The sequence below is a fragment of the Coenobita brevimanus genome, chromosome 26, assembly GCF_032717465.1.
Source record: "Coenobita brevimanus isolate Jiangsu-jjx chromosome 26, ASM3271746v2, whole genome shotgun sequence".
NCBI classification, from domain to species: domain Eukaryota; kingdom Metazoa; phylum Arthropoda; class Malacostraca; order Decapoda; family Coenobitidae; genus Coenobita; species Coenobita brevimanus.
Genome location: NC_136979.1, coordinates 26,649,728 through 26,674,368, shown reverse-complemented (window position 1 = coordinate 26,674,368; position 24,641 = coordinate 26,649,728). Strand labels below are relative to the sequence as shown.

The window sequence follows — 24,641 nt, the reverse complement described above, 5'->3', positions numbered from 1 at the left end:
TAACTCTGCCCACCCACTTGCTATGTGTTAAGTGCCTAGCGGATTAACACTAACCATGCAGCATTAATCGCTATGAGATAGTTTCTTTCCTGTCGCTATTCGTGCATTCGCTATTGAAAAAAATGCTATCTGAGGGGTTCAACTGTGTGTATATATATATATATATATATATATATATATATATATATATACACACACATACATACATACAGGGAGTCTTTGATATACGAAGCCCCATTATATGAAAATTTGAAGGTACAAAAATGAAAAATATAGGACAAATTCTCCTATACGAAAGGCATATGCTTCGATGGTATGAAAAGCGTTACGAGAAAATGATTCAAATTTGGTGTGCGACTGACCGCAGCACCACTGTCGTGTATGGAGAGCCAGACAACTAATTCCACGTCTTCTCAGTCTGTTCCCACTCTGACTGTGTAGGGCGTGCCTTCTGTACTCCGAGAATCTTTCGCATCTTTCACATCTTGCCTCATGCCACCCAAGCGTCCTTCACTTTCATCATCATCATTGTCTGTGGAGCCTCTCAAGAAGAACACCGAACCCTGATGCTGCAGCGCAAGCTCAAAATTATTAAGAGGCACGAGGAAGACCAGGGCATGAGTGAGATTGGGCCTCACCTGTATGTACTGTACAATACTGTTTTCTATATTTTACTCAGTAATTTGATTAATAAACAGCTGCTTAATGTTCATTTAGCTTTTATTAACATTTTTACTGTAGATTTAAGAACTTACAACCAGCCTAGCACAGTGCAGAGTACTGTAGTTAGTTGACAGTTTTGGGGGGGCTCGTAGAATGCATCTTATCATTTTCTAAAGTTTTTCATGGGGAGAAATGCTTCAGTATAGGAAAGATTTTAAAGGTACCTAACCTATTCGTTTATCGGGGACTCCCTGTATATATGTTCATGTATGTATGTATATATATATATATATATATATATATATATATATATATATATATATATAAATAAATATATAAGGTATAAGAAATGCAGAAGGGAAAAGGATAAGGCAATGAACATGATTGTGTGCAGCACACATTTTAGGAAAAGAGAGAGTAGGTTGATTATGTACAAGTCTGGGGGAAATAGCAGTCAGATAGATTGTTTTATGGTCAGGAGGGCTGATAGGAGGTTAGTGAGGGATGTTAAAGTTATAGGAAGTGAGGAGTGTGTGCAGCAGCACAAACTATTGATTTGTGATATGGTGCTTAAGGGGCAAGTGATGAAAAAGAGGACTTGTGTACCCAGGAGGAAAATATGGAAGCTGGAAAACCAAGCAGTAAGGGATGCCTTCTATAATGAGATGAGGAGAGTGGTGGCTGAACAGGGAGCCGTAGGCAGAGGCGTTAATGAACAGTACAGAGCCTTTAAGAACGAACTCTTGAGAGTTACTGATGTAATATGCGGTTGGACAAGAGGCCCACCAAGACATAAAGTAACTTGGTGGTGGGACGAGGGTGTAGAAGCTGCAGTCAGGGAGAAAAGAAGGCTTTTCTGGGAATGGAAGAAGTGTGGTAACAACGAGGAATACTTGGCTGCCGAGCGTAGGGCTAGAAGAGAGGTATACAGGGCGAAGTCTGAGTCACAGAGACTATTACTTGAAAACCTAAATAATGTGGAAAGGAAAAATATATTTAAGGTGGCAAATCAGATGAAGAGGGACAATCGGGATATTATAGGTGAGCAGTGTGTGAAGAATGATGAAGGAAGGGTAGTGGTGCACAGTGGGGATATTAATCCTTACCATCCCAGGCATTATTGCAATTTTATACCCACCCAATCCCCGACCAAAAAACGGAAAAAAATTTTATTGCATAAAACAATCCAAAAGGACATATAAATCAAGGAAAAGCCCCAGAAAGTACCCCTTATAGGAGAAATAAGTGCAGGATGGCTGTCCATCGTGTTTCTAGCCCAGTTTCCCAAGCTGTGAGCTACGTTTTCACACCCAGCTGGACGGGATGAGAGAGAATGGGGGAATCCCCGTCCTCAATATCCTTCTCTACTGGCTCATATTCCTCCCCAGAAGAGTCATCCAGGTCTTCATCTTCTATAGAATCACTAAATGAGGGTCCATGTGACAGTTTCAACCGCCTTCTCCAACCCAGTGAGGCGGAAAAATGGTGTGACTTCCACGACATTCTAACACTGTGATGGACAGTGGCACACTGATGTTACCCAGCCATGCAGAACCAAACTCAGTGCTACAAGTGCTTGTGCACAATGTTGCCAATACATTAAGCTACTCCTTAGCAGAAAATTAGCTACACTGAAGCAGTTACGGACGCACTACAACGCTCAAATTTTGCTGTCGGCACCATTATGTCGGTGGGATTACTTGAGATGTTTTGTACCGTCGGCACCATGCCGACGGCGGGATTGTACAGGTTAAAGATGCATGGAGAGAGCATTATAGCCAGTTGTTGAATGAGGAGTTTGACTGGGGCAGGGAAGGTTTGGAGTCAGCAGATCTAGTGTTTGGCCCTTGGCTTTTGATTGATGCTGCTACTGTGAGTGAGGCAATAGGCAGGATGCAGGTGGGGAAGGCAGCAGGTGTGTCTGGGTTGACTGCCGAAATGTTGAAGGCCTCAGGAGATATAGTGGTGAGGTTAGTCACTGACCTGTTAAACAGGATTATATATGAGTGTGTTGTCCCAGATGATTGGTTGAAGAGTGTAATTGTAAATGTGTACAAAGGGAAGGATGATGCACCTACCTGGGGGTAGGGGTTTTTTTCAAGAATCCTCCCCCAGTATCTCTGCTTGTCGTAAAAGGCGACTAAAAGGGTTGGTGGAGAGTTAGTGCCCCTCCGCAGAAAACAACTAACTAAAAAAACAAACAAGAAGCCTCGGACAAGGGCTGACCAAACGACGACGACCCAGCACCGGACAAAGGACTTGGTAATGGGTACATGGAATGTAAGAGGAGCGATTGATGAGGTGAAAGAGAGATTGTCCAGGTGCTTGAGGGTGCGAAAGTGGATGTATGTGGAATAACTGAAACAGAATGGAGAGGAGAAAGTGTGAGAGAATGGGAGTGTGGATGGGGTATATGTGCAGGAGTAGGTGAGAATGAGAGGGCAAAGGAAGGAGTATGTATAATTGTGAGTAAAAGGTGGAAGAAGAGCATTATCAGTATGGATCAGTTGGGTCAAGGATTGTGTGGGTAAAGTTGAAAATTGGAATACAAATGTGGGCGATTGTGTGTGTGTATGCGCCAACGCAAGATCGTGCTAGCAGAGTGAGAGAAGAGTTCTGGAAAAATGTAGAAGTGTTCATGGAAAAGTTTGGAAGCAATGAGAGAGTATTTTTGATTGGTGATATGAATGGTAAAGTTGGGAATGTGAAGGTGGATGGAATAGTTGGTGAGTGGGGTGTGCCTGGTGAGATAGATGAGAATGGGAGTGCGTTAGTGGACATTTGTGCTGGGAGGAGGTTGGTGATAGCCATTACCCTCTTCAGGCATAAAATGATCCACAGGTATACATGGCGAGTGATGAGAAGGGTGGGTGGTGAACTGAATGAAAGGAAGGCAGTGATTGATTATGTGTGTGTGGATGAAAGGATGCGAAGATGTGTAATGGATGCAAGAGCTTATAGAGGTTGGGGGAGTGGACTTTCTGACCACTATTTGGTGGTGGCTAGAATTAGGATTCAAGTAAGATGGAGGAATAGAAGAAAGAAAAGACGAGAGGAAGGAGTAGTTGCAAGGAGAGTGGAAAGGTTACAAGAGGACGAGAAAAAGGCAGAGTATAAGAGAGAAGTGGAGGAACAATTGGGCAAATATGAATTGGAGCAGATGGGAGACATGGAAGGTGTGTGTAGGATATTTACAGAAGAAATATGTGAAGCATGTGATGTGGTGTGTGGAAGGAAGAGAAGATGGAGGGGGGTGCAAGGAACAGCATGGTGGACTGAAGAGGTGAGACAGGCTGTGGCGCAAAAGAAGAAAGCATACAATGAATGGATGAGAAATAGGGGCGTGGAAGAAGTTGAGAGGTGGAAGAGAGAGTTATATGTAGAAAGAAAGAGAGAGGTGAAAAGATTAGTAAGAGAGAGTAAGAAGAGAATGGATGAGGAATTTGGAAGGAATTTGAGTGTAAAGTGGAGGGACTGTAAGAAAATGTTCTGGAAAGAGGTGAAAAGAGTAAGACAGGGTGGAAGTGAAGTTAGCAGGGGAGTGAAAGATAAAAATGGTAGATTACTACTCGTAGTGGAGAAGGGAGAAAAAGTGAGCAGATGGAGAGAACACTTTAAGGAATTGTTGAACATAGAGGATGGAAGTAATGCGAGTATAAGTGGCTGGGGAATGGCTGGGAGAAGGAGGGAGGTGAGAAGACAGGAAGAAATCAGTAGGGTAGAAGTTGTGGAAGCAATGAAGAAAGTTAAATCGGGGAAAGCCCCAGGAATTGATGGAGTGTGTGGTGAAATGCTGAAGCATGGGGGAGAGATAGTAGTAGAATGGATGTGGAAGATGTGCAGATTGGCCTGGGAGGAAGGTAGAGTCCCGGAGGATTGGAAGTCAGGTATAATTATTCCCTTGTACAAAGGAAAAAGGGAAAAAGAAGTGTGTGGTAATGATAGGGGCATTTGTCTTCTTAGTATAATAGGAAAAGTGTATGGTAGGATACTTATTGACAGAGTTAGAGAAAGAATAGAGAAATTAGTTGGAGAAGAAGAGGGAGGCTTTAGGAAGGGAAGAGGTTCTGTAGATCAGATATTCATTCTTAGATCTTTAGCAGAAAAGTTTCTAGAGAAGGGAAAGAAGTTGTATGTGGCTTTCATGGATTTGGAGAAAGCATATGACAGGGTGGATAGACAAGGATTGTGGAAAGTGTTAAGAATATATGGAGTAGATGGGAAGTTGTTGAATGCTGTGAAGAGTATGTACGATGGTGCGAAGGCTGCAGTGCGTGTGGATGGTGAACTAAGTGAATTTTTCTCTTTGAAAGTTGGGTTGAAACAGGGATGTGTCATGTCTCCATGGTTGTTCAGTCTGTACATGGATGGGGTAATAAAAGATGTACAAGGTAGGGTAGTGGATGTTGGAGTGGCCCTGGTGAGAGAGGATAGTGTTTGGAAACTCCCTGTACTGTTGTTTGCAGATGATACTGTGTTGTTGAGTGAAGACGAAGGGGAGCTGCAAGGCTTGGTGGATGAGTTTGGGAGAGTGTGTAAGAAACGGAATCTAAAGGTGAATGTAGGGAAGAGTAAAGTGATGGTCTTTGAGAGAGGTGAAGTCAGTGAATGTACAGCGAGGTTGGATGATGAGGAATTGGAAAATGTGAGTACGTTTAAGTACTTGGGTAGTGTGATGAGTAAGGATGGAGATTTGGAGGGTGAAGTGCTTGAAAGGGTACAGCAGGGAAGAAAGGTTGCTGGTTTTTTTAAAGCAGTGATAAGAAACAGGGAAGTGAGCATGGATGTGAAAAAGTTACTACATGACAGTATTGTGATACCAACTTTAATGTATGGAAGTGAAGCTTGGACGTTGTTGGAAGGACCCAAGTCAAGAGTGAGAGCAGTGGAAATGAGTTATTTAAGAGGAGTCTGTGGAGTCACATGGAGAGACAGGCTGACGAATGAGGATATAAAGGAGCGTTGTGGTGTAGATGTGGATGTGATGGGATGCATTATGAGGAACACACTGAGGCGGTTTGGCCATGTGGAGAGGATGGAGGGTGAAAGACTGACGATGAGAGTGTATGTGAGTGAGGTGGAGGGGGGAAGAGGGAGGGGGAGGCCGAGGATGAGATGGAGGGATGGGGTGGAGAGGTATATGAGAGAGGGGGGTGTGAGTTGGGAGCAGGGCAGTGAAATGGCGGGGGACAGGGCAACTTGGAGGCGATTTGTTTGTGGCCACCCCAAACGGGATTGAGGCGTCTGGCAATAGATAGATAGATAGTTCAGATAATGAAGGGAATGGAGAGAGTTTTAGAAGGTATGATTAGACAAAGAGTAAATATAATGCAGTTTGCATTTATGCCAGGCAGGGAGACCACTGATACCATATTCATTGTTCGACAACTTCAGGAAAAATATATTGGAAAGAAAGGGGATCTGTATTTTTTTTTTTTTTTTTTTTTCTGATTTGGAAAAGGCCTTTGACAGTCCTTAAAGAGGTGGTGAAGTGGGCAGTGAGAAAGCTTGGGTTGGAGGAATGGCTGGTTAACGTGGTTATGGCCATGTATGTGGATGTTCGCACCCAGGTAAAAGTGAATGGAGATTTGAGTGATGAGTTTTCCATGAATATTGTTGTGCATCGGGTCAGTTTTGAGTCCCATGTTGTTTATCGTGTACTTGAAGCCCTCTCGCGTGACTTCAGAAACGGACTCCCATGGGAGATGTTGTATGCTGATGATTTGGTGTTTATTGCAGAGAATGAAAGGGAGGCAGAGGAAAGATTTAGGTAGTGGAGAGATGGTATGGGGCACAAGAGCTTAAGGGTAAATGCAGATAAAACAAAAGTGATGATATCTAGGCTTGGTTGCAGTACAGCCAAAGAAGAGGGAGAGTGGCCATGTGCAGTTTTCCACAAGGGCGTGGGAAGTAACTTCATCTTGTGCAGTGTTTGTGATAAAAGGGTGCACAAGAGATGTAGTGGTATTAGAGGTAGATGGTGAGATAATGTTGATTTTATGTGTGCAACGTGTCGGGGAGAGCAGGTGGAGATTGTCAGACGTGAAAAGATTGAACTTGCTGGTGAGTCTCTTGACTGTGTGAAAGAGTTTTGTTATTTGGGAGACATGTTATGTGCTGGAGGTGGAACTGGAGCTAGCTCTGTGGCTAGGGTGAGAAGTGGTTGGAAGAAGTCCAGGGAGCTCATGCCTCTCCTGACATTGAGAGGACTCTCCCTACGTGCTAAGGGGTCTTTGTATGCAGCATGCATTAGGAGTGTGATGCTGTATGGTAGTGAGACCTGGGCAGTAAAGGAAGAGGATATTCGCAGGCTGAAACGTACAGAAATGACAATGATTAGGTGGATGTGCAGTGCGTCCCAGCGAGCAAGGCCTAGGGGGGCTGGGTTTACAATGGAAGAGTTGAGAGGTAGGATGGGACTTGAGTGTATTGGTGTTGTGATGAGGAGAGGTAGATTGAGATGATTTGGGCATGTGGAGAGGATGAGGGATGATAATTGGGCTTAGAAGGTGAGAAGTGCTAATATTGGTGGTGGGGTTGCGAGGGGTAGACTGAGAAAGACATGGGACGAGGTCATTATGTGTGACCTCAGGGTTAAGGGACTGAACAAGGAGGCTACCATAGATCGAGCAGCATGGAGAGCCCCGATTAGGTAACCAAGGCTGACACATGCAAGCATGTTGGAGCCTACAAAACCGAAACAAAAGTACATCCCCCTAGTACACGCCTATATGGGCGGCAGACATGCTCGGCAAGCACGTCTACCGTCGTAGTACAAGAGCAGTGCTCGCATACTAGGGTTTTGCTTAGTAGGAATATATAAACTAATGGAAAAATTAACATATGGGCAACATCCCCCTCTATCAATGACCTTTTTGGCCCATTTGAGGGAAAATATCTAAAACATATGCAGTACAGTACTTAAAATATAACAAATAACAAAAATATGGCTGCTCACCTTAATTAAAGAAGACAACAGGCTTGATGGACATAAGATGGGGTTCCGAGGCAGGGTGAGGCATTTAGTGTGCACCCCCTCCACCATCCGCTGCACCACCTGATGCACCGCCAGCCACACCACCTGCCTCATCAATCTCCTTATCAACACTTTCATGAGCCACCTCAATCACATCCTCCATGAATCCTTCATAGTCTGTTGATGACACCACTGACATCACCTCATCCTCTAGTTCCTCCCCAGGAATTAGCTTTGCAGAAGAAGGCACTGTTTCCTCGGATTCCTGAATTTGTGGTTGCCACTGAATGTAATGGATGATGAGGGTTTGTGTAGTGGAAAGGCAGGTGTCGCTCTCGAGGTTCACACTGGAAAACACCGGTTTGGGGCAGTTTTTTCCTGCCTCCTCGTGTCTTGTGGGTGTAACTCGCGTACTTTGGTTAGGAAAATATTAAAAAAAGGTCCTCACGAAGTAGGGGTTACACGTACTAGGGGGATGTATTGCATATGTACTGTATGTGTACTGTATATATATATATACCTGTATATATATATATATATATATATATATATACAGAGTATATGTATGTATGTATGTATGTATGTATGTATATATATATATATATATATATATATATATATATATATATATATATATATATATATATATATATATATATATATATATATATATATATATATATATATATATATATATATACTGTATATATATATATATATATATATATATATATATATATATATATATATATATATATATACATTTATATATATATATATATATATATATACAGTATATATATATATGTATATATGGAGCCTCTGGTACAGTGGTAGAGTGTGCGTTTTTGTACGTAGGAGAATGAGAGTTCACACCCTGCCAGGGTAATAAACTTTGTGAGCATTCTGGTGGCCACGTACTGTTTTGGAGGACATAAGGGGTGCTGTGGATGAACCAGCATTGCACACTATAAAGTGTGCTTGCACCCAGTCAGCTTGCACAGGCCGATTACACTTGGTTCACAAACTACACACACATCCAAAACCACTCCAACACTACAATCACAGTTACAAGGACTTCTCACCCTACATACAGTCTTTACCAGACAGCTAAGCCACTTGGTAGAGATACATAGCCTGTAGCATCCCCACTTCAGTTGGGATAGGCCGGTCCTGTAGTGGACACACAAACGATTGATGATGATTATATATATATAATATATATATATATATATATATATATATATATATTTAAAACAGAAAGGAAAAACAAATGAATAAAAAATAATAATAATAATCCATACACCAGATTACAGGTGTACTCCATTCATAAAAAATCCGTAACAGTTGGACTTGAACAGCTGTAGGTTGAAGTTTAGGGAGAAACCACTCTGGAGAAGCAAGTTCCAGAGAGATGCTGTTCGGGGAATTCTGATAGGCAGAAGCTCTGCACTATGGCAATGTGACAGTTCTGTCAAGAGTGCTACCAGATGCCCGTGTAATGCAGGGGAAGGCATGGAGTGGTGGCACAATGGATGCAATATCATCTGAGCGTTTGCCATAAAAGTTTCAATAAAATAATGCAAGAAAGACAACATTCCTTCTTACTTGAAGGGAGGTAGTTCATTTGTAATAGTAGGGTTATTAGTAATTCTAACAACTTTGTTCGGAATTTTGTCTAATTGTTTTAGCGACACCTCTCCACATCCATTCCACAAAGGTGACCAGTATTCCAGTTGAGAGCACACATGACTCATAAATTATAGGTAGCTGCTCGCCAGTGAAAAAGTACGGACTCCCTACAATAATCCAAGTTTCTTTGAAGCAGTTTTAGTAAGTGATCTAACATGAGAGGTTCAGCTGAGGGCATGGAAACTGAGAATTTCAGTACTTTTAGAGATTGGAATATTGCAGTAAAATTCCTCTCATTCAGCATCTTCGGGACCAAGCAGGTGTCGAAAGAACAGAAACTGCCAGATGACTGGGAAAACCTGCCAAAATTTTTCTAGCAATCATGGTTGGTCACTCCATTGCAATCAAAGTGTCAAGTACAGTATGATTGGTTAACCGTAAGCACTAAATGTTTAATAAGCAACTTATATTAAATGTATTTAAAGATACAATACACATGAACTTTCCTTAACCTAGATGTTTTTACATATGTACACCATAAAATAACTCAGCAAAGTTTCCAGACTTTTGAAAGGTCCCTCTCACAAAGCCAGACACTCAGGAGTCATGGTGGCTGACAGCATATGGAGTGTTGGCAGGCAGAAATCTTCAGAAGCACTAAGGTCACCTTTAAAACACTCTAAGCTATAGGTGAACTATTCAAGTTTTCGCACTAAATTGGACTTTGAAACGTGCTAGATATAGAAGAAAATCTAATTTTTATTGGAGCTAAATTATTATGAAAAGTGCTAGATCTAGCACCAACAGCACCAGATTGGCAACTATGGGTGCACGTATACCAGCAGTGAGCCAGCAACCCCGTCGTGGGTGTCAATCTGCTCAGCATGTGCTGGAAGAGCAGAGAACTTTCATACTGGGACTATTTATGAAAACCACTGAAAGACCTTAAATACCATAAGACCTGATGCTGAATAAGAGGACCTTTACTGTAGTAGCATTGTAGGTAATATAAGAATCAAGCAATATCTGTTTGTTAATAATTTGTTTATACAGGTGTACTTCAATATACGATACCCCTAGATGCAATACCCCAGCTTAACGATGGGAGTAGAAATACTGTACCACCATACCCCGCCTAACAATGGCCAAACCCTGGTTTAATGATGGGTTTTGATTTTTTTCTTCACTGATTTTGATTGTATTTTATACTAAAGTTGTGTGTTTAGGTTGATATGTAAATTGTTTTTAGACTTAGATTAATGTGTTTTATCCATAGGTGGGGTGAACATTGTCAGTTTGGAGTACAGTTTACTAAGCTTGATTTTTTCCAGACGTATATTTAATGATTTTCAGATTTTCTTTGTTAGTTTTAGTGACTTATTTGCAGGTGTTAGGCATAAGTTAACTTCTTTTACAGCTGTTATGCCATTTAGATTGACTTTAAACTTGTTTTGGGGCTCATTTGGGTGGGTTTTGGACTTGGTTTGGCAGAAGACCCAAGGCTGAAAAATGCATCACATTACATGTTAAATCTGCCCTGATATACGATACCCCGCTTGACGATGGGTTTTTATCTAACCAATTGCATCGTTAAAGCGGGGTATGCTTGTATTTGGTTTTACTTGCATTAAATGAATTACTGTTATTTTGTCCCCATTCAGTGATCTTAGAAAAGTCTTGATTTATGGAGATTGTCATACTGGGTTGTGAGTTAGAAATACTGAACTTTGTGAATGGGTGTTTAGGCATGAATGAACTGTGAAATGTTGAGTCCTCTGCATATGAATGGATGGGAGTATTGGTGACAGATAAGAGATTATTAATATGAATTAGGAATAAGGTTTGAGCCAGAGCTGATCCTTGTGGTACACTGGCATCAATCAGGTGAAAATTGGACATACGTTATCTGCTTTAACTCTTCTTTTTCTTTCACTGAGATGTGAGGAAATCAGAGAAACAAAAGACTTTAGGTAATAGCAAAGGAGTTTGAATAGCAGGGAACGGTGCCACACTCAGTCAAAAGCTTCAGAAATATCAAGGGCTGCTGCATGAGTTTGTCCATGTTGGTCCATTGGCCGATGGATGTCAAGAGATTGAGTATATCAATAGTGGATCTTTCGTGGCGAAAACTGTATTATCTATAACTAATTAAGTCATTAGATTCAAGATGTTTAACTATGGACTTATCAATCACAATCTCAAATACTTTACCAAGAGAAGATTTGATAGCTATTGGTCTGTAATCAGAGGGGTTGGAGGAGTTCCTTTCTTCAGAATTGGCTGGATATTGGCTTCTTTCTGAGACTCAGGGAATGAAGAAGTACATATGCTTATTCTAAATAATTTAGCTAAAACTGGAGCAAGTTCAGGGGAACACCTTTTCAAAACAATTGGTGGAATTCCATCTGGACCTGGAGCTTTGTTAGTTGCTAAATTGTCTGGGATGGATTTTACATATCTAGAGTACATCTTAAGTGGAGCAGTTTCTGGAGAGTCGAAGTTTTAGTAAAGAAACATTCTGGCTGACTTACTCTAAAGTAGAATTATAGTACTGGCAAATGCACTGACATGAATGTTTGCTTTAGCATGTGGGCCATGTGTAATGTTACCATCTGAAGATGTTAGTGGGGGGATTGGTGATGACTTATTAAAGTTATTAATGAAAGAATTGAGAGTTGACCAGAATACTCTGTTGTCATTAGGGCTGTTTAATAATATGGATGCTCAGTGTGAAGAAAGCTTGATTTAGCGACAATTATTACTGCTTTCGCATCGTTTCTAGCAAATTTAAATTGACTGAGCGATTCAGATGTTTTTTATTTGCAGTAAGAGTTATATGCTAATGACTTTTGGGTTGTTGCTCTGGCACAATTGCCATCAAACTAGTTTGGGGAGTCTGATCTTTTAGTGAAATGTTGACTTGGTATGAACAAATCCATACAAGCTTGTAACAAGTCATTATTTTGAGACTGGGTAGAATTGATGTCACTGGAGAACACCCGACAGGTTCAGAATGGGGAGGTTGGGGGGAACTGACTAATGAGGCTTTGATGAGGTTATAGTCAGAGGATCCAAGTGGTGAAAGTACTTCTATCCTGTATTAATCTTGATTATTTGTCAGGAATAGATCCAAGAGGTAGGCATTATGGTCAGGATTATCGGGTATTTTGGTTGGTTATTTTTCCAACTGCGTGAGATTAAATGATTCTGCAAACAGCTTGCATGCTAGACTAGTATCATCTGCCCTGGCAGAAAGCAATAACCATTCTACATTATGAATGTTAAAATCACCCAGGATGGTAATTTCAGTGCCAAGGGGGAGGTTAATGTTAGCCAACTGTGTTAATATGGTGTCAAATGTGCTGGATTCCGAAGAAGCATTTTGGGAGCGAGAAACTACACAAATATGTTTGGTAATATTCAGATAATTTACCAGTAGTTTATATAATGAATAATCAGAATTAGCTGAACTGAAGCTCAAAACAGTGTCAACTGCTTATTCAGATTTAATACGACAACAGGTGCCACCCTTGTTACGGATGTGTGTGAGGAGCTGGTAACCAGGAAAACAAAACAGAGATATTTCAGTAAAGGGAGAGATTAGGGGTTCTTTGAGGAACAGGGCTAGGGAGGATTCTGACTAGAAAAAGAAGTGAATGGAATTCAGTTTGGTACTTAGGCCACGGATATTAGTGAAACACAAGGCTGAACCCGCACATCTCCGCTAATGAGCATGAACAGTGTGTGCAAGAGCCATTGTCACAAAAATGGAATGTCGATCAGTAGTTTTGCCAGGTAAATGGATGTAAATCATGTTTCATGCAGTCAGAGGGCATATAAACTAAGGGTTTATTGTATTTGGCCTCCTTGCGACAAGCCATTTCGTTTGACTACAACCTGCCAGATATAGGATTCATTTGTGTCTAAAATGCTGGGGAATGAAGAAGCAGTGACATGTCACAAAGGTATCTGGCCTCCTTGTAAAAAGCTTTCTTCTTTGACAACCTGTCAGCCATATGATTCTTTGGCACATCATATGCTGAGGAGTGAAGAAGCAGCAGTATGATAGTTTGGGTGACAGTGTAATGACCCAGACTGTTATAGTGCTGCCAAATTATACTGCTGCTTCATCACTCCCTAGCTTGTAAATTACCAGTGAATTATATCTGACAGGTTATTATCAATGGAGATGGCTAGTCACAAGGAGGCCAGATATCCTTCTAACATGCTGCCACTGTTTCTTCATTCTGTTCTATGAAACACAAATAAGTAGTATATCTGGCAGGTTGTGGTCAGGGGTGGTAGCTTTTCACAAAGAGTCCAAATACAATATTTCACTACTCTGGTATGGCAGCAAAAATCATAGCACAACAGTAGCCTTCATGTGGATTGCTATTTGTAGCTTGAACTTTCCAAGAGAATTCAAATTTACCTGCAAGAATAGTCTGTGAAAGAAAAAGTTTGATTTTTTTTTTTTTTTTTTTTATAATACGTTGCACATTACAAAAACTGTGAAACCCAGAATGTACATTCTTGCAGGTTCTCCAAGAATTTTGTGATGAAACCCTGTTTTTTTCTTTGATTTCAAAGTTGTAAGTGGCCATGAGAATATTGTTAATACTGCTTTGAACTACCTGTATCAACAAGTGTCAGCACGCTTATGTTTATGAGTGCTGAAATACCGGTACATCTTTCCTGTTGCTGTTTGCTGTTCCATTAGTGTTTTTCTGCTGCAGTTTTCATATTGTACTCTCAGGAGGTGTACTTAAACACTGTGAGCATATCAAAATGGATGCTGGCAATGTTGCTTAGCATGGTGGATGGCCACTTTAAAAAATTTTCATTTTCCATGCACAAAGCATGAGGTCATGTAACAGTTGTAGTTGTTATTGAAACACACATTGATTTAACAAAAATACACAGAGTTTAAATGTGTGCTGCATAATATTTTTAAAAAGTTCAAATATATTGTCAGTCTCATATCCCATACTATATATTCTTGTTACAGATGGGCTAGTGGACTGTGCTGATGCTGAATGTTGCTCTGCTGCTGTCTGCCAACACTCCATCCTGTGCCAGACTTCAGTTGATCCCATTGAAATCCTCTTCCGTAAGCAGCCACCAGCTGTCACTGCATCTTTCTTCCAACGCACACGGTTTATCGTAGAAGAGGGATCAGTCCAGAATTATGCTGATGCTTCATCCTTTAATGCTAGGTGAGAATTTAATTTGTGCTATTTGAGTCTTCACTGAATGATAACCAATGTATTTGTAATGACTAGGGATAGACGAAACAGTCTGCTAATGTGAAAAATTGTAATTTACAGTACAAGACTACCCCGAAACAGTATTTCTCTTGATAGAACCTGCTCTGTAAATGTACTTCTATGTAATTTGTTTTATTTTTTTCTTTAAGTTGCTCTAACCAGCACGAGAGTATATTTCATAACAGGTGGCAGCATAATTGGTGTTACTAGAGCTTTTCATTTGTCTCTTGAATGTCACTGGAGTATTTGTTGGGCTTATAGCAATTAGCTGATCAGCATCATTTTTGTTGTGATGATTTTTGTTCTAGTTATTTTGTTTGACTACATCAAGTCGCCTGAATGGGTAAGCATCTCTCACTCATGCTCCAGTGATCAGTGTTGAATGTTGACATCACTGTAAAAATGTTACTTGCTGCTTCTGACTGTTGGTGTTATAGCCTGTATGTTAATAGGTGCTTAATTTTCCTTCATTCAGAGAGCATTCTTTTATGCATTATATAATAGTGCTCCAGAAGCCTGTTTTCATTTATAAAGTAACAATATTGTGTCAACATGATGTTATTGTAATTGTAAACTTGCGGACTCCACAAAAGAAACTGACTCTCATGGCATAATGTAAATAAACATCACATCAGCTGCAGGAGCAGCATCTACACCCCAGGAAATATATTAATGATACAGACAAAACTATGCAGCATGACTGCATCCTGATACTTGGTAATGTTGGCCTTGGACTCAATTACAAACCGGAGGTGTATGAGCATGCTGTCTGCTAAATTTTGGAAATATTCTGAAGTCATCTCTTTGACTTACGTATTGTGAATTTCCTCTGTAAGACAAGGCATTGCATGTTGTAAACTTGTCCTTCACAAATTCCATGCATTTTCAATGGAAGTCAGATCCAAAAGTTACCTGGCAAATCCAGCACTTGAGTGTCATGATCTGAGAGAAATTTCATAACCCATTTTGCCTGTGACATGGAGCAGGGTCCTGCATAAAATGTTTGTGCAACCATGAATGTCATAAAATTGCAGGAGTTGGTTTCCCGCACATTCGTATACTGGTCAGCATTCATCATACGTTTTTAAGAAGGAAGTAGAGGCCTCCCGTGCCCACTTCTCCCCAAAACAGCCTCACACCACTATGCTGTAAATGTGCTTGACAGTCTTTGTGTAATGGGAGTTTCAGTGACTGAGGTTACGAGGCCTCCATGTCTGCCTAATATGAGGACAAATTCACATAAAGGTGCTCTCATCAGAGAACATGATCATCCTCCAGTCCTTTGAGGTCCAATCTTTGAACCATATTTTCTTGCAAAGTTAAGCCTTTTCAAGCACATTTTTTTAGTTGGAAGTGGTTTCTTAGTTGCCAAGCATGATGGCAGGTTCAGGTCCTTCTGCAGTTGGTGTTAGATGGTGCAAATAAACACCTTGTAGGAGCTTGGGATGATTAATTTTGAGATATGCAGCCATAATATAAGTACTGTAGTTTTAAGCTTCTCGTACCTTAGGAGATTGTCTTTTACCTTTGTTGTTTTGTATTGTCATCCTGGATAAGGTTCTCTTGGCAGGATAACATTTGGTGGGAGGCCAAGGGCACTGTCCTCACTGACCGTTCTGACTGTTGTACTGTTTCTTTGTTAGGGATGTACTCCTGCTCCCAAGCAAGAATACAGGCCTTTTCCTCATTAGTTAGATAATAGAACCCATATCTAATTGTTAGCTTCACACATTAACATCATAGACAGTGGGAAGCAATATCCAAGGGTTCTGGCATGGAGTGAAATCTGCAGTACTACCCCGTAACTCATTTAGTGGGTGACTGAGTTAACTTAAACACAGCATTCACTTGAGGTGAGCCTAGAGGGAAGCCAGATATCACCAGACAGAATTGGAGCTGATAGTGTAGCATGCATTGCAGTTTCTTTTGTGAGGTCTGTAACTACAAACTTGCATAACGGTGCTGGATGATGACCACACAAACTCATTAGTTTCATTATAAGACTTGCTGTCAAGACTTTTTTCTGAGAGTAAGAAAGTTGAAGAACTCTTGGAACTTTGTGTAGGATGATAAACTGATGGTGCAACAACTTGAACCCATCTTCATCAGCACCTCTGACGATAATGATAATAATGATGATAATGATGATGATCATCATCATTGCCATCCCAGCCATCATTTCCAATAAAAGGGCAAGCTAAGGTAGGATCTTAAAACAAAGAAGGTGAATGCATAGTAATGGGAGGGGTATCATTAGGGTGCCCAGTGATAATATGCCAAAAAGTCACTCACACATTATTCAGTCTGGCAGAAATCTGGCTTCACCTTACAAGCATCTCTCTCACACACACACACACACACACACACACACACACACACACACACACACACACACACACACACACACACACACACACACACACACACACACACACACACACACACACTCACACACACATACACACACACACACACACACACACACACACACACACACACACACACACACACACACACACACACACACACACACACACACACACACAAAGGGGAAAGAAAACAAGAAAAATGAGTGGTTTAATAGAAGGTGTATGATAGCAAAAAAAGAGAGAGACAGCATGGAACAATTGGATAAAAAGAGGTAACAACAGAACAAAGGAAGAATATAAAAGAACTAGAAATGAATACACAAGAATACGCAGAGAAGAAGAAAGGAATCTGAAAAAGGTATAATAGACAAATGTAAGGATGAACCCAAACTGTTTTATAGATTTGTTAATGGCAAACTGAAACAAAAGGAAGGAATCACCAAACTGAAAGTAGAAGGAGAGGTCTATAAGGATGCGGCAATGCAAGCAGAAATAATGAACAAGCTTTTCCAGTCAGTTTTTACTAATGAAAAGGAGTTTGTGGAAGGGGAGGGAGTGACTAGAAATGTAGTGATAAAAGATATAAAAGTGGAAGTACAGGAAGTGTATAATTTACTAGAAACTCGAGATGTAAGGAAAGCCCCAGGACCAGATGGAATCTCAAATTGGGTATTGAAGGAATGCAGAGAACAACTGGCAGATAAGATTCACAGTTTAATTGTTTGTTCTCTGGAAGAGGGGAAAGTGCCTCAAGAGTGGAAGAGGGCAAATGTGGTACCAATTTTTAAGGGAGGAAACAAGGAAGAACCCCTGAATTATAGACCAGTGTCCCTAACCAGCATGGTCGCAAAATTGTGCGAAAGAATTCTGAAAGATAGATGGATAAAATAACTGGAAGAGATGAATATTTTGGCTGATAGTCAGTTTGGATTTAGAAGTGGAAGGTCATGCGTTTCTAACTTGTTGAGTTTTTACTCGAGCGATTGATGTGCTACAGGAAAGAGATGGTTGGGTGGAATGTGTGTATTTAGATTTGGAGAAGGCCTTTGACAAGGTAGCCCATAAGAGACTAATGTGGAAACTAGAGCATATAGGAGGACTGAAGAGGAACCTCCTGGAATGGATGAGAGACTTTATGAGAGACAGACAAATGAGGACAGTAATAAAGGATGAGATGTCTGGATGGAGGGAAGTAACAAGTGGAGTCCCACAGGGCTCGGTGTTGGCACCAGTAATGTTCCTGATATACGTAAATGATATGGTAGATGGAATGAACAGTTATGCAAGTCTGTTTGCTGATGATGCAAAAGATCTTGAGGAAGGTAGAGGTTGAGGAGGATTGTAAAATGCTGCAGGAGGATCTGGATAGGATACACGAATGGAGCCGGACGTGGGAAATGAAATTCAGTGCAAAATGTAAAATATTGGAAATGGGTAAAAGTACCAAGAGGCCATCACTGAATTACTTGATAGGTAATGAATTTACACAAAAGCGAGAGAAGAGAATGATTTGGGTGTGCCGGTCCAGGGCAGTTTGTCACCTGAAAAACACATTAACAAGACAGTTAGGGAGACGTATGAACTCCTGACTAATATAAGAGTAGCTTTTCATTATATGGATGAGGAGATGATGAAAAAATTGATAGTGGCCATGATTCGCCCCAGGTTAGAATATGCAGCAGTAGTGTGGTCCCCACACAAAAAGAAAGATATAAACAAGATCAAGAGAATACAAAGAACAGCAACCAAAATGATCCCCAGTCTTTCAGATATGTTGTACAGAGAGAGGCTGGAAAAGCTGGATTTGCCTTCCTTAGAAGAAAGAAGAAAGAGAGGCGACATGATTGCAGTGTTCAGGACCATGATGGGAGTAGATAAAATTGACAAAGAAGATCTGTTTTTATGGGATAAGAGAGTAACAAGAGGACACAGGATGAAACTGAAGAAGCCAAGCTACTTGAAGGATATCAAGAAATATAGTTTTCCTTATAGATGTATAGACCTGTGGAATAGTCTGGACAAAGAGATCGTCCAGTCTAAAAACTTAAACGAGTTTGAAGCTAAATTTGACTTTCTGAGAAACGGAGATGGGACACCACAAGCATAGCTCATTTCCTGTATATCACAATTAGGTAAATACACACAAACACAGTAAAGTTATGCTCTTCCCATGACCTGTCTCATAGTCATTCTGCTGACTACCATGGTAAAAAAGGACTAATTTCATAACTTCATCAGCTTACATACGTTGCTTGCATACCAAACCATTTCTCATACCCATCCACTTTCTTGGTTTACCATTCCTTCTCCCACCTTCAAACTCACATACTGTATACTCTTTTCACAGTCATGTGCAAGCCAGCCACTACAATACTGGTATAGTACATACCTGTACATGCATACCATACACCCAGCCTCTTAATATCCTGAACTATCACCACAGCCTCTCACAACCTCCACACAGACATCCAAAGTTGCCACCTCTCCAAAACCATACTGTACCCCAACATTAGCTATTCACACCACCTCTGGGATAGTTCATGACCTCTCATCCAGCCATCTCCCCATTTTTCTATCCCAAACAGCCACAACAGACCCAGCCAAAAACAGTAAAACATTAATAGATTACAAGTTCCTCACCCTCCCTAGGGTGGAAAAGGAGGTCCAGATGATGATGATGATGATGACAGGAAGGCAAACTGGACAATATTCCCCTGAAACTGAGAACATGGATTCTACAGTAAACTTAACAACAAACACTCATTTCAGACCATTGACAGAGCATTCACGACTCCCAAATGAATCATATACTTCAGCCAAGAACTATCCAATCCCTACCGCTAACATCATACGTTTCAGCCGTAACTTCTTTCCTCAAACAGATGAAGAAGAGAAACAGATTAAGGCGAAATACTCAGCCGACCTGAACAGAAACAGAATTCACAAACACCCTACACAACACTCATCATCAGGCCCCTTTGACTCACTGTTACCTGAATAAAACTGTCTGGCATTGGCTGGAGTATAGTACTGAATTTCTCGATCAGGAGAGGGTTAATAAACTTTCAAAGCCCTGTAAGAGTAAGATCCTCTTTGAGTTACTTGGAATAGATTACTGGGGTATTCTGACCATGAGAGGATTCATGAACTGATCAAGACATGCATGCATAGCAGTTGTAAAAACTTGTTTAAACACTACTTAACAGAACAAATGGCAGCAAATTTTGGAAGGTAAAAACAAACATCCACACATTTTAAAATATCACTCCCTCACCAACCCATGAAGACTTGCTGAACAATGATGGAATTAGGCCTAGCATGAAGGAACAGATAGACAGCCTAATCAACTACTGTATTACTCATTAGTAACCCATATAGTAAGGTACTTGTTGACAGAGTTAGGGAAATAACTGAGGAATTTGTTGGACAAGAACTAGGGGGTTTTAGGAAAGAAACTGGCTGGATAGCTAAGATACTCATTCCATGAGGTTTTGTGGAAAAGTATCTAGAGAAGGGAAAGGAGTTATATGCACCCTTCATGGAGACTGAAAAAGCATATGACAGAGTGGATAGACTGGGAATGTGAAAGGTATTAAAAATACGTGGACTAGATGGGAAGTTGCTGAATGTTGCTAAGAGTATGTATGAGGGCATTAGGTCTGGCCTGCAGTGTGTGTGGACAGTGAACGAAGCCATTTCTTTGATTGAGTGTTGAATTGAAGCAGGAATGTGTCACATCTCCATAGTTGTTCAGTTTGTACATGGGTGGAGATATAAAGAGTTACTAGGTAGGGCAGTGGTAGTTAACTGTGTCTGATGAGAGAGGGTAGGATATGGAAACTTTATTGTACTATTTTTTTTTTTTTTATGAGAGGAAGAAGGAACCAAAGGCTGAGCCTGCAAAACAGTTCCTTCCAAGAAAAAAACAAAAACAGTGCAAAAGAGAGCCAAATTCAGGATCCATTCATTTTGAGATGCCTGGACACACTGCGCTTGAAAGACTGGAGATCATAGGAAGTTGGAAATAGAGAAAGAGGGAAACAGTTCCAGAGATGACCTGTTGCATAAATGAAGGACTGGGAGTAACGGTTAACTCTTGCATTAGAGAGCTGGACAGAAAAGGGATGAGAGTTTGTTGCTAGACAGGTGCTACGCACCCGTCGTAGAGGTGACTGGATGCAAGAAGACAGTTCAGATGAGCAGTGACCATTGAAGTAGCAATAGAAAAGAGATAAAGAATCAACAATACGGTGAAGGGACAGAGGTTGAAGGGAGCCAGTAAGAGGAGGAGAGTTGATGAGACGAAAAGCCTTTGACTCCACCGTATTGAGAAGAGCCGTATGTGGGGAGCCTCCCCACACGAGAGTTGTACTGTAAACAGGGGCGAATAAAACCCATGTATAAAGTCAACAACTGTGCAGGGGTAAAGAAGGCACGGAGTCGGCTTAGCACACCTAATCTCTTGGAAGCAGATTTCACAAGAGATGCGATATGATCTTTCCGAGAGAAGTCCCAAGTGAATGAAACCCCAAGCATGTTCAAGGATGATGCAGGATTAAGCTGGATGTTATTAAACATTAGTGGGTACTCCTGTGGAAGATTTCGATGGGTTGATAGGTGTAAAAACTGAGTCTTTCATGCATTAAAAACAACAAGATTATTTTTACCCCAGTCAGAGACACGAGCCAAGTCAGGCATTAGGTGTGCCATAGCCTCATCCCTTGTTTGTTGAAGTAATTGCTGAGATGGACACTGCAGAAACTGAATGGAAAGGTGAAGGGTGGAATCATCAGCGTACGAGTGGATGGGGTTAGATGAACAGCTTAGAAAATCATTGATGAATAAAAGAGAGTTGGTTATAGGACAGAGCCCTGAGGAACACCACTGTTGATAGATCTAGGAGAAGAACGGTGGCTGTCTACAACAGCAGCTATAGAACAACCAGAAAGGAAGCTATTGATGAAGGCACAGATAGAAGGATACAAACCGTAAGATGGCAGTTTGGAAATTAAAGATTTATGCCAGAATCAATCGAAAGCCTTTGAGATGTCAAGTGCAATGACAAAGCTTTTGCCAAAGTCCCGAAAGGAGGATGACCAGGAGTCTGAAAGGTAGGTGAGAAGATCGCCAGTGGAGCATCCATAATGAACTCATGCTGATGATCAGAAAGAAGTTTTTGATAGGAAAGATGCTTTAAAATATTTCTGTTAAGAATAGACTCAAAAACTTTTGAGACACAGGATGTTAAAGCAATTGGACGATAGTTAGAGGGTTGGGAATGGTCACCCTTCTTTGGGACTGGCTGAATGAGAGCAAACTTCCTGTAAGAAGGAAAGGTACAAGTTGAAAGACAAAGGTGAAAGAGTTTACCTAGGCAGGGTGTAAGCACAGAAGCACAGTTCATGAGGACAACAGGAGGGACTCCATCAGGCCCATATGCCTTGCTAGTACTGAAGCCAGTGATGGCAGAAAGTACATCAGATAAAGAAACTTTAATGTCAGCCTTGAGGAAGTCAGAGGGGGGGAAGTGATGGAGGAACAGCACTGGAATCATCTTAAGGTGGAATTGGAGGAGAAAGTCTGAGCGAAGAGATCTGCTTTATCAGTTGAAGAAATAGCTACAGAACCATCAGAGTAGAAAAGAGGAGGGAAGGATGATGAGGTAAATTCGTTAGAAAGGTTTTCAGCAAGGTGCCAGAAGGAGTGGAAAAAATTCGGGTTGGAGAGTTGAGAGCATTTAGTATGGTTGAAATTATTTTTAGCAGAGCAAAGAACAGACTTAGCACGATTCCAGGCAGAAACATAAAAAAGATGTGATTCAGGGGAGGGTTCGGTCTGGTACCTTTTATAGGCTCTCTCATTGTTGCGGACAGCACTGGAACAAACGTGATTAAACCAAGGCTTTCTTGCATTAGTCAGAGGTTATGAGAAAGAAATGTATGCTTCCATGCCCGAGAGAATAGCCTCCATAATGCTCAAGGCACACTCAGATGGCTTCTGGTCATGGAAGCAATAATCATTCCTGGGAAAATCAAAGAAGAACTGCCTGAGGGCCACCCAATCCGCAGCTCCAAAGTCCCACAGATGATGTTTCTTTGGAGGGTCCACAGGCCGTACCGGAGAGATAGGACAGGTTAAGGTAATAAGGTTATGATCGGAGGAGCCCAACTGGGAGAAAAGATTAACAGTGTAAGTAGAAGGATTAGTTGTAAGGAAGATGTCAAGTATGTTGGAGCTCTCTCCAAAGTGGTTTGCTGAAGATACTGGTTTGTTCAGTGAAGATGAATGTGAGCTGCAGGGTTTGATGAATGAGTTCAGGAGTATAAATCTAAAAGTTATTGTTTTTGAGAGAAATGAAGCCACAGAATGCAGGGAGGCTGGATGGTGAGGAAATGGAGACTGTGAGTGCATTCAGCTACTCAGGTGGTGTCATGAGTAAGGATGGAAGTTTAGAGGATGAAGTTTTGGAGTACAGCAGGGTAGCAAGGTTGCTGGTTCACTGAAAGCAGTGTTAAGGAATAGGAAAGTGAGCATGGAAGTAAAAAACTCACTGCATGACAGCACTGTATTATGATCCCCACACTAACATATGGAAGTGAAGCTTGGATTCTGTTGATTTGACTCAAGTCAAGAGCGAGAGCAGCGGAAATGAGTTTTATGGGGATAGCATGTGGATTTTTATTTTATTCCATTATTTTTTTTTAATGCAAGGAAGAAGGAACCAAAGGCCAGGAGTCCAAAGATCTGTTAATTTCAAGATACCTGGACACACTGCATTTGAAAGACTAGAGATCATAAGAAGTAGGGAATACAGACAGGGAAATAGTTCCAGAGTTGACCTGTTGCATAAATGAAGGACTAGGAGTAACAGTTTACTCTTGCATTAGAGAGTTGGACAGAAAAGGGATAAGAGTTTCTTGCTAGACGGGTGCTACGCACCCTTCGTAGTGGTGGAGGGGTGCAAGCATATAGTTCAGAGGAGCAGTGACCATTGAAGTAGCAAAAGAAAAGGGATAAAGATTCAACAGTGCGACGAAGAGACAGAGGTTGAAGGGAACCAGTAAGAGGAGGAGAGTTAACGAGACTAAAAGCCTTTGACTCCACCTTGTTGAGAAGAGCTGTATTTGGGGAGCCTCCCCACACATAAGAGTTGTACTCTACACAAGTGAATAAAACCCGTATATAAAGTCAACAACTATGCAGGGGTAAAGAAGGTACAGAGTTGGCTTTGCACCCCTAATTTCTTGGAAGCATCTTTTAAAAGAGATGTAATATGATCTTTCCGAGGTAAATCCCAAGAGAATGAAACCCCAAGTATGTTTAAAGATGATGCAGGATTGAGTTTGATATTATTAAACATTAGTGAGTACCCCTGTGGAAGATTCTGACAGGTTGATAGGTGTAAGAACTGGGTTTTTGATGCATTAAAAACAACAAGATTACTTTTGTCTCAATCAGTGATACAAGCCAAGTCAGACATTAGGTGTACCATAGCCTCATCCCTTGTTTGTTGAAGTAACTGCTGAGATGGACACTGCGGGAAGTGAATGGAAAGGTGAAGGGTGGAATCATTAGCATATGAGTAGATAGGGTTAGATGTACAGCTTAGAAAGTTATTGATGAGTAAAGGAAAGAGAGTTGGTGATAGGACAGAGACCTGAGGAACACCGCTATTGATAGAGCTTGGAGAAGAACGATGGCAATCTGCAATAGCAACTATAGAATGACCAGAAA

At 41.0% G+C, this 24,641-nt stretch overlaps 1 protein-coding gene across 1 annotated transcript in view; it reads left to right on the top strand.

Moving 5' to 3' along the window:
- The window catches only part of LOC145393992 (teneurin-m-like), an 839,265-nt gene that overhangs the window by 558,315 nt on the left and 256,309 nt on the right, over nucleotides 1-24,641 (top strand). Inside the window, exon 12 of the mRNA XM_080267963.1 lies at nucleotides 14,280-14,487. Within this exon, the coding sequence (XP_080124089.1) occupies nucleotides 14,280-14,487 (208 nt within the window). The remainder of the gene's footprint in view (nucleotides 1-14,279; nucleotides 14,488-24,641) is intronic.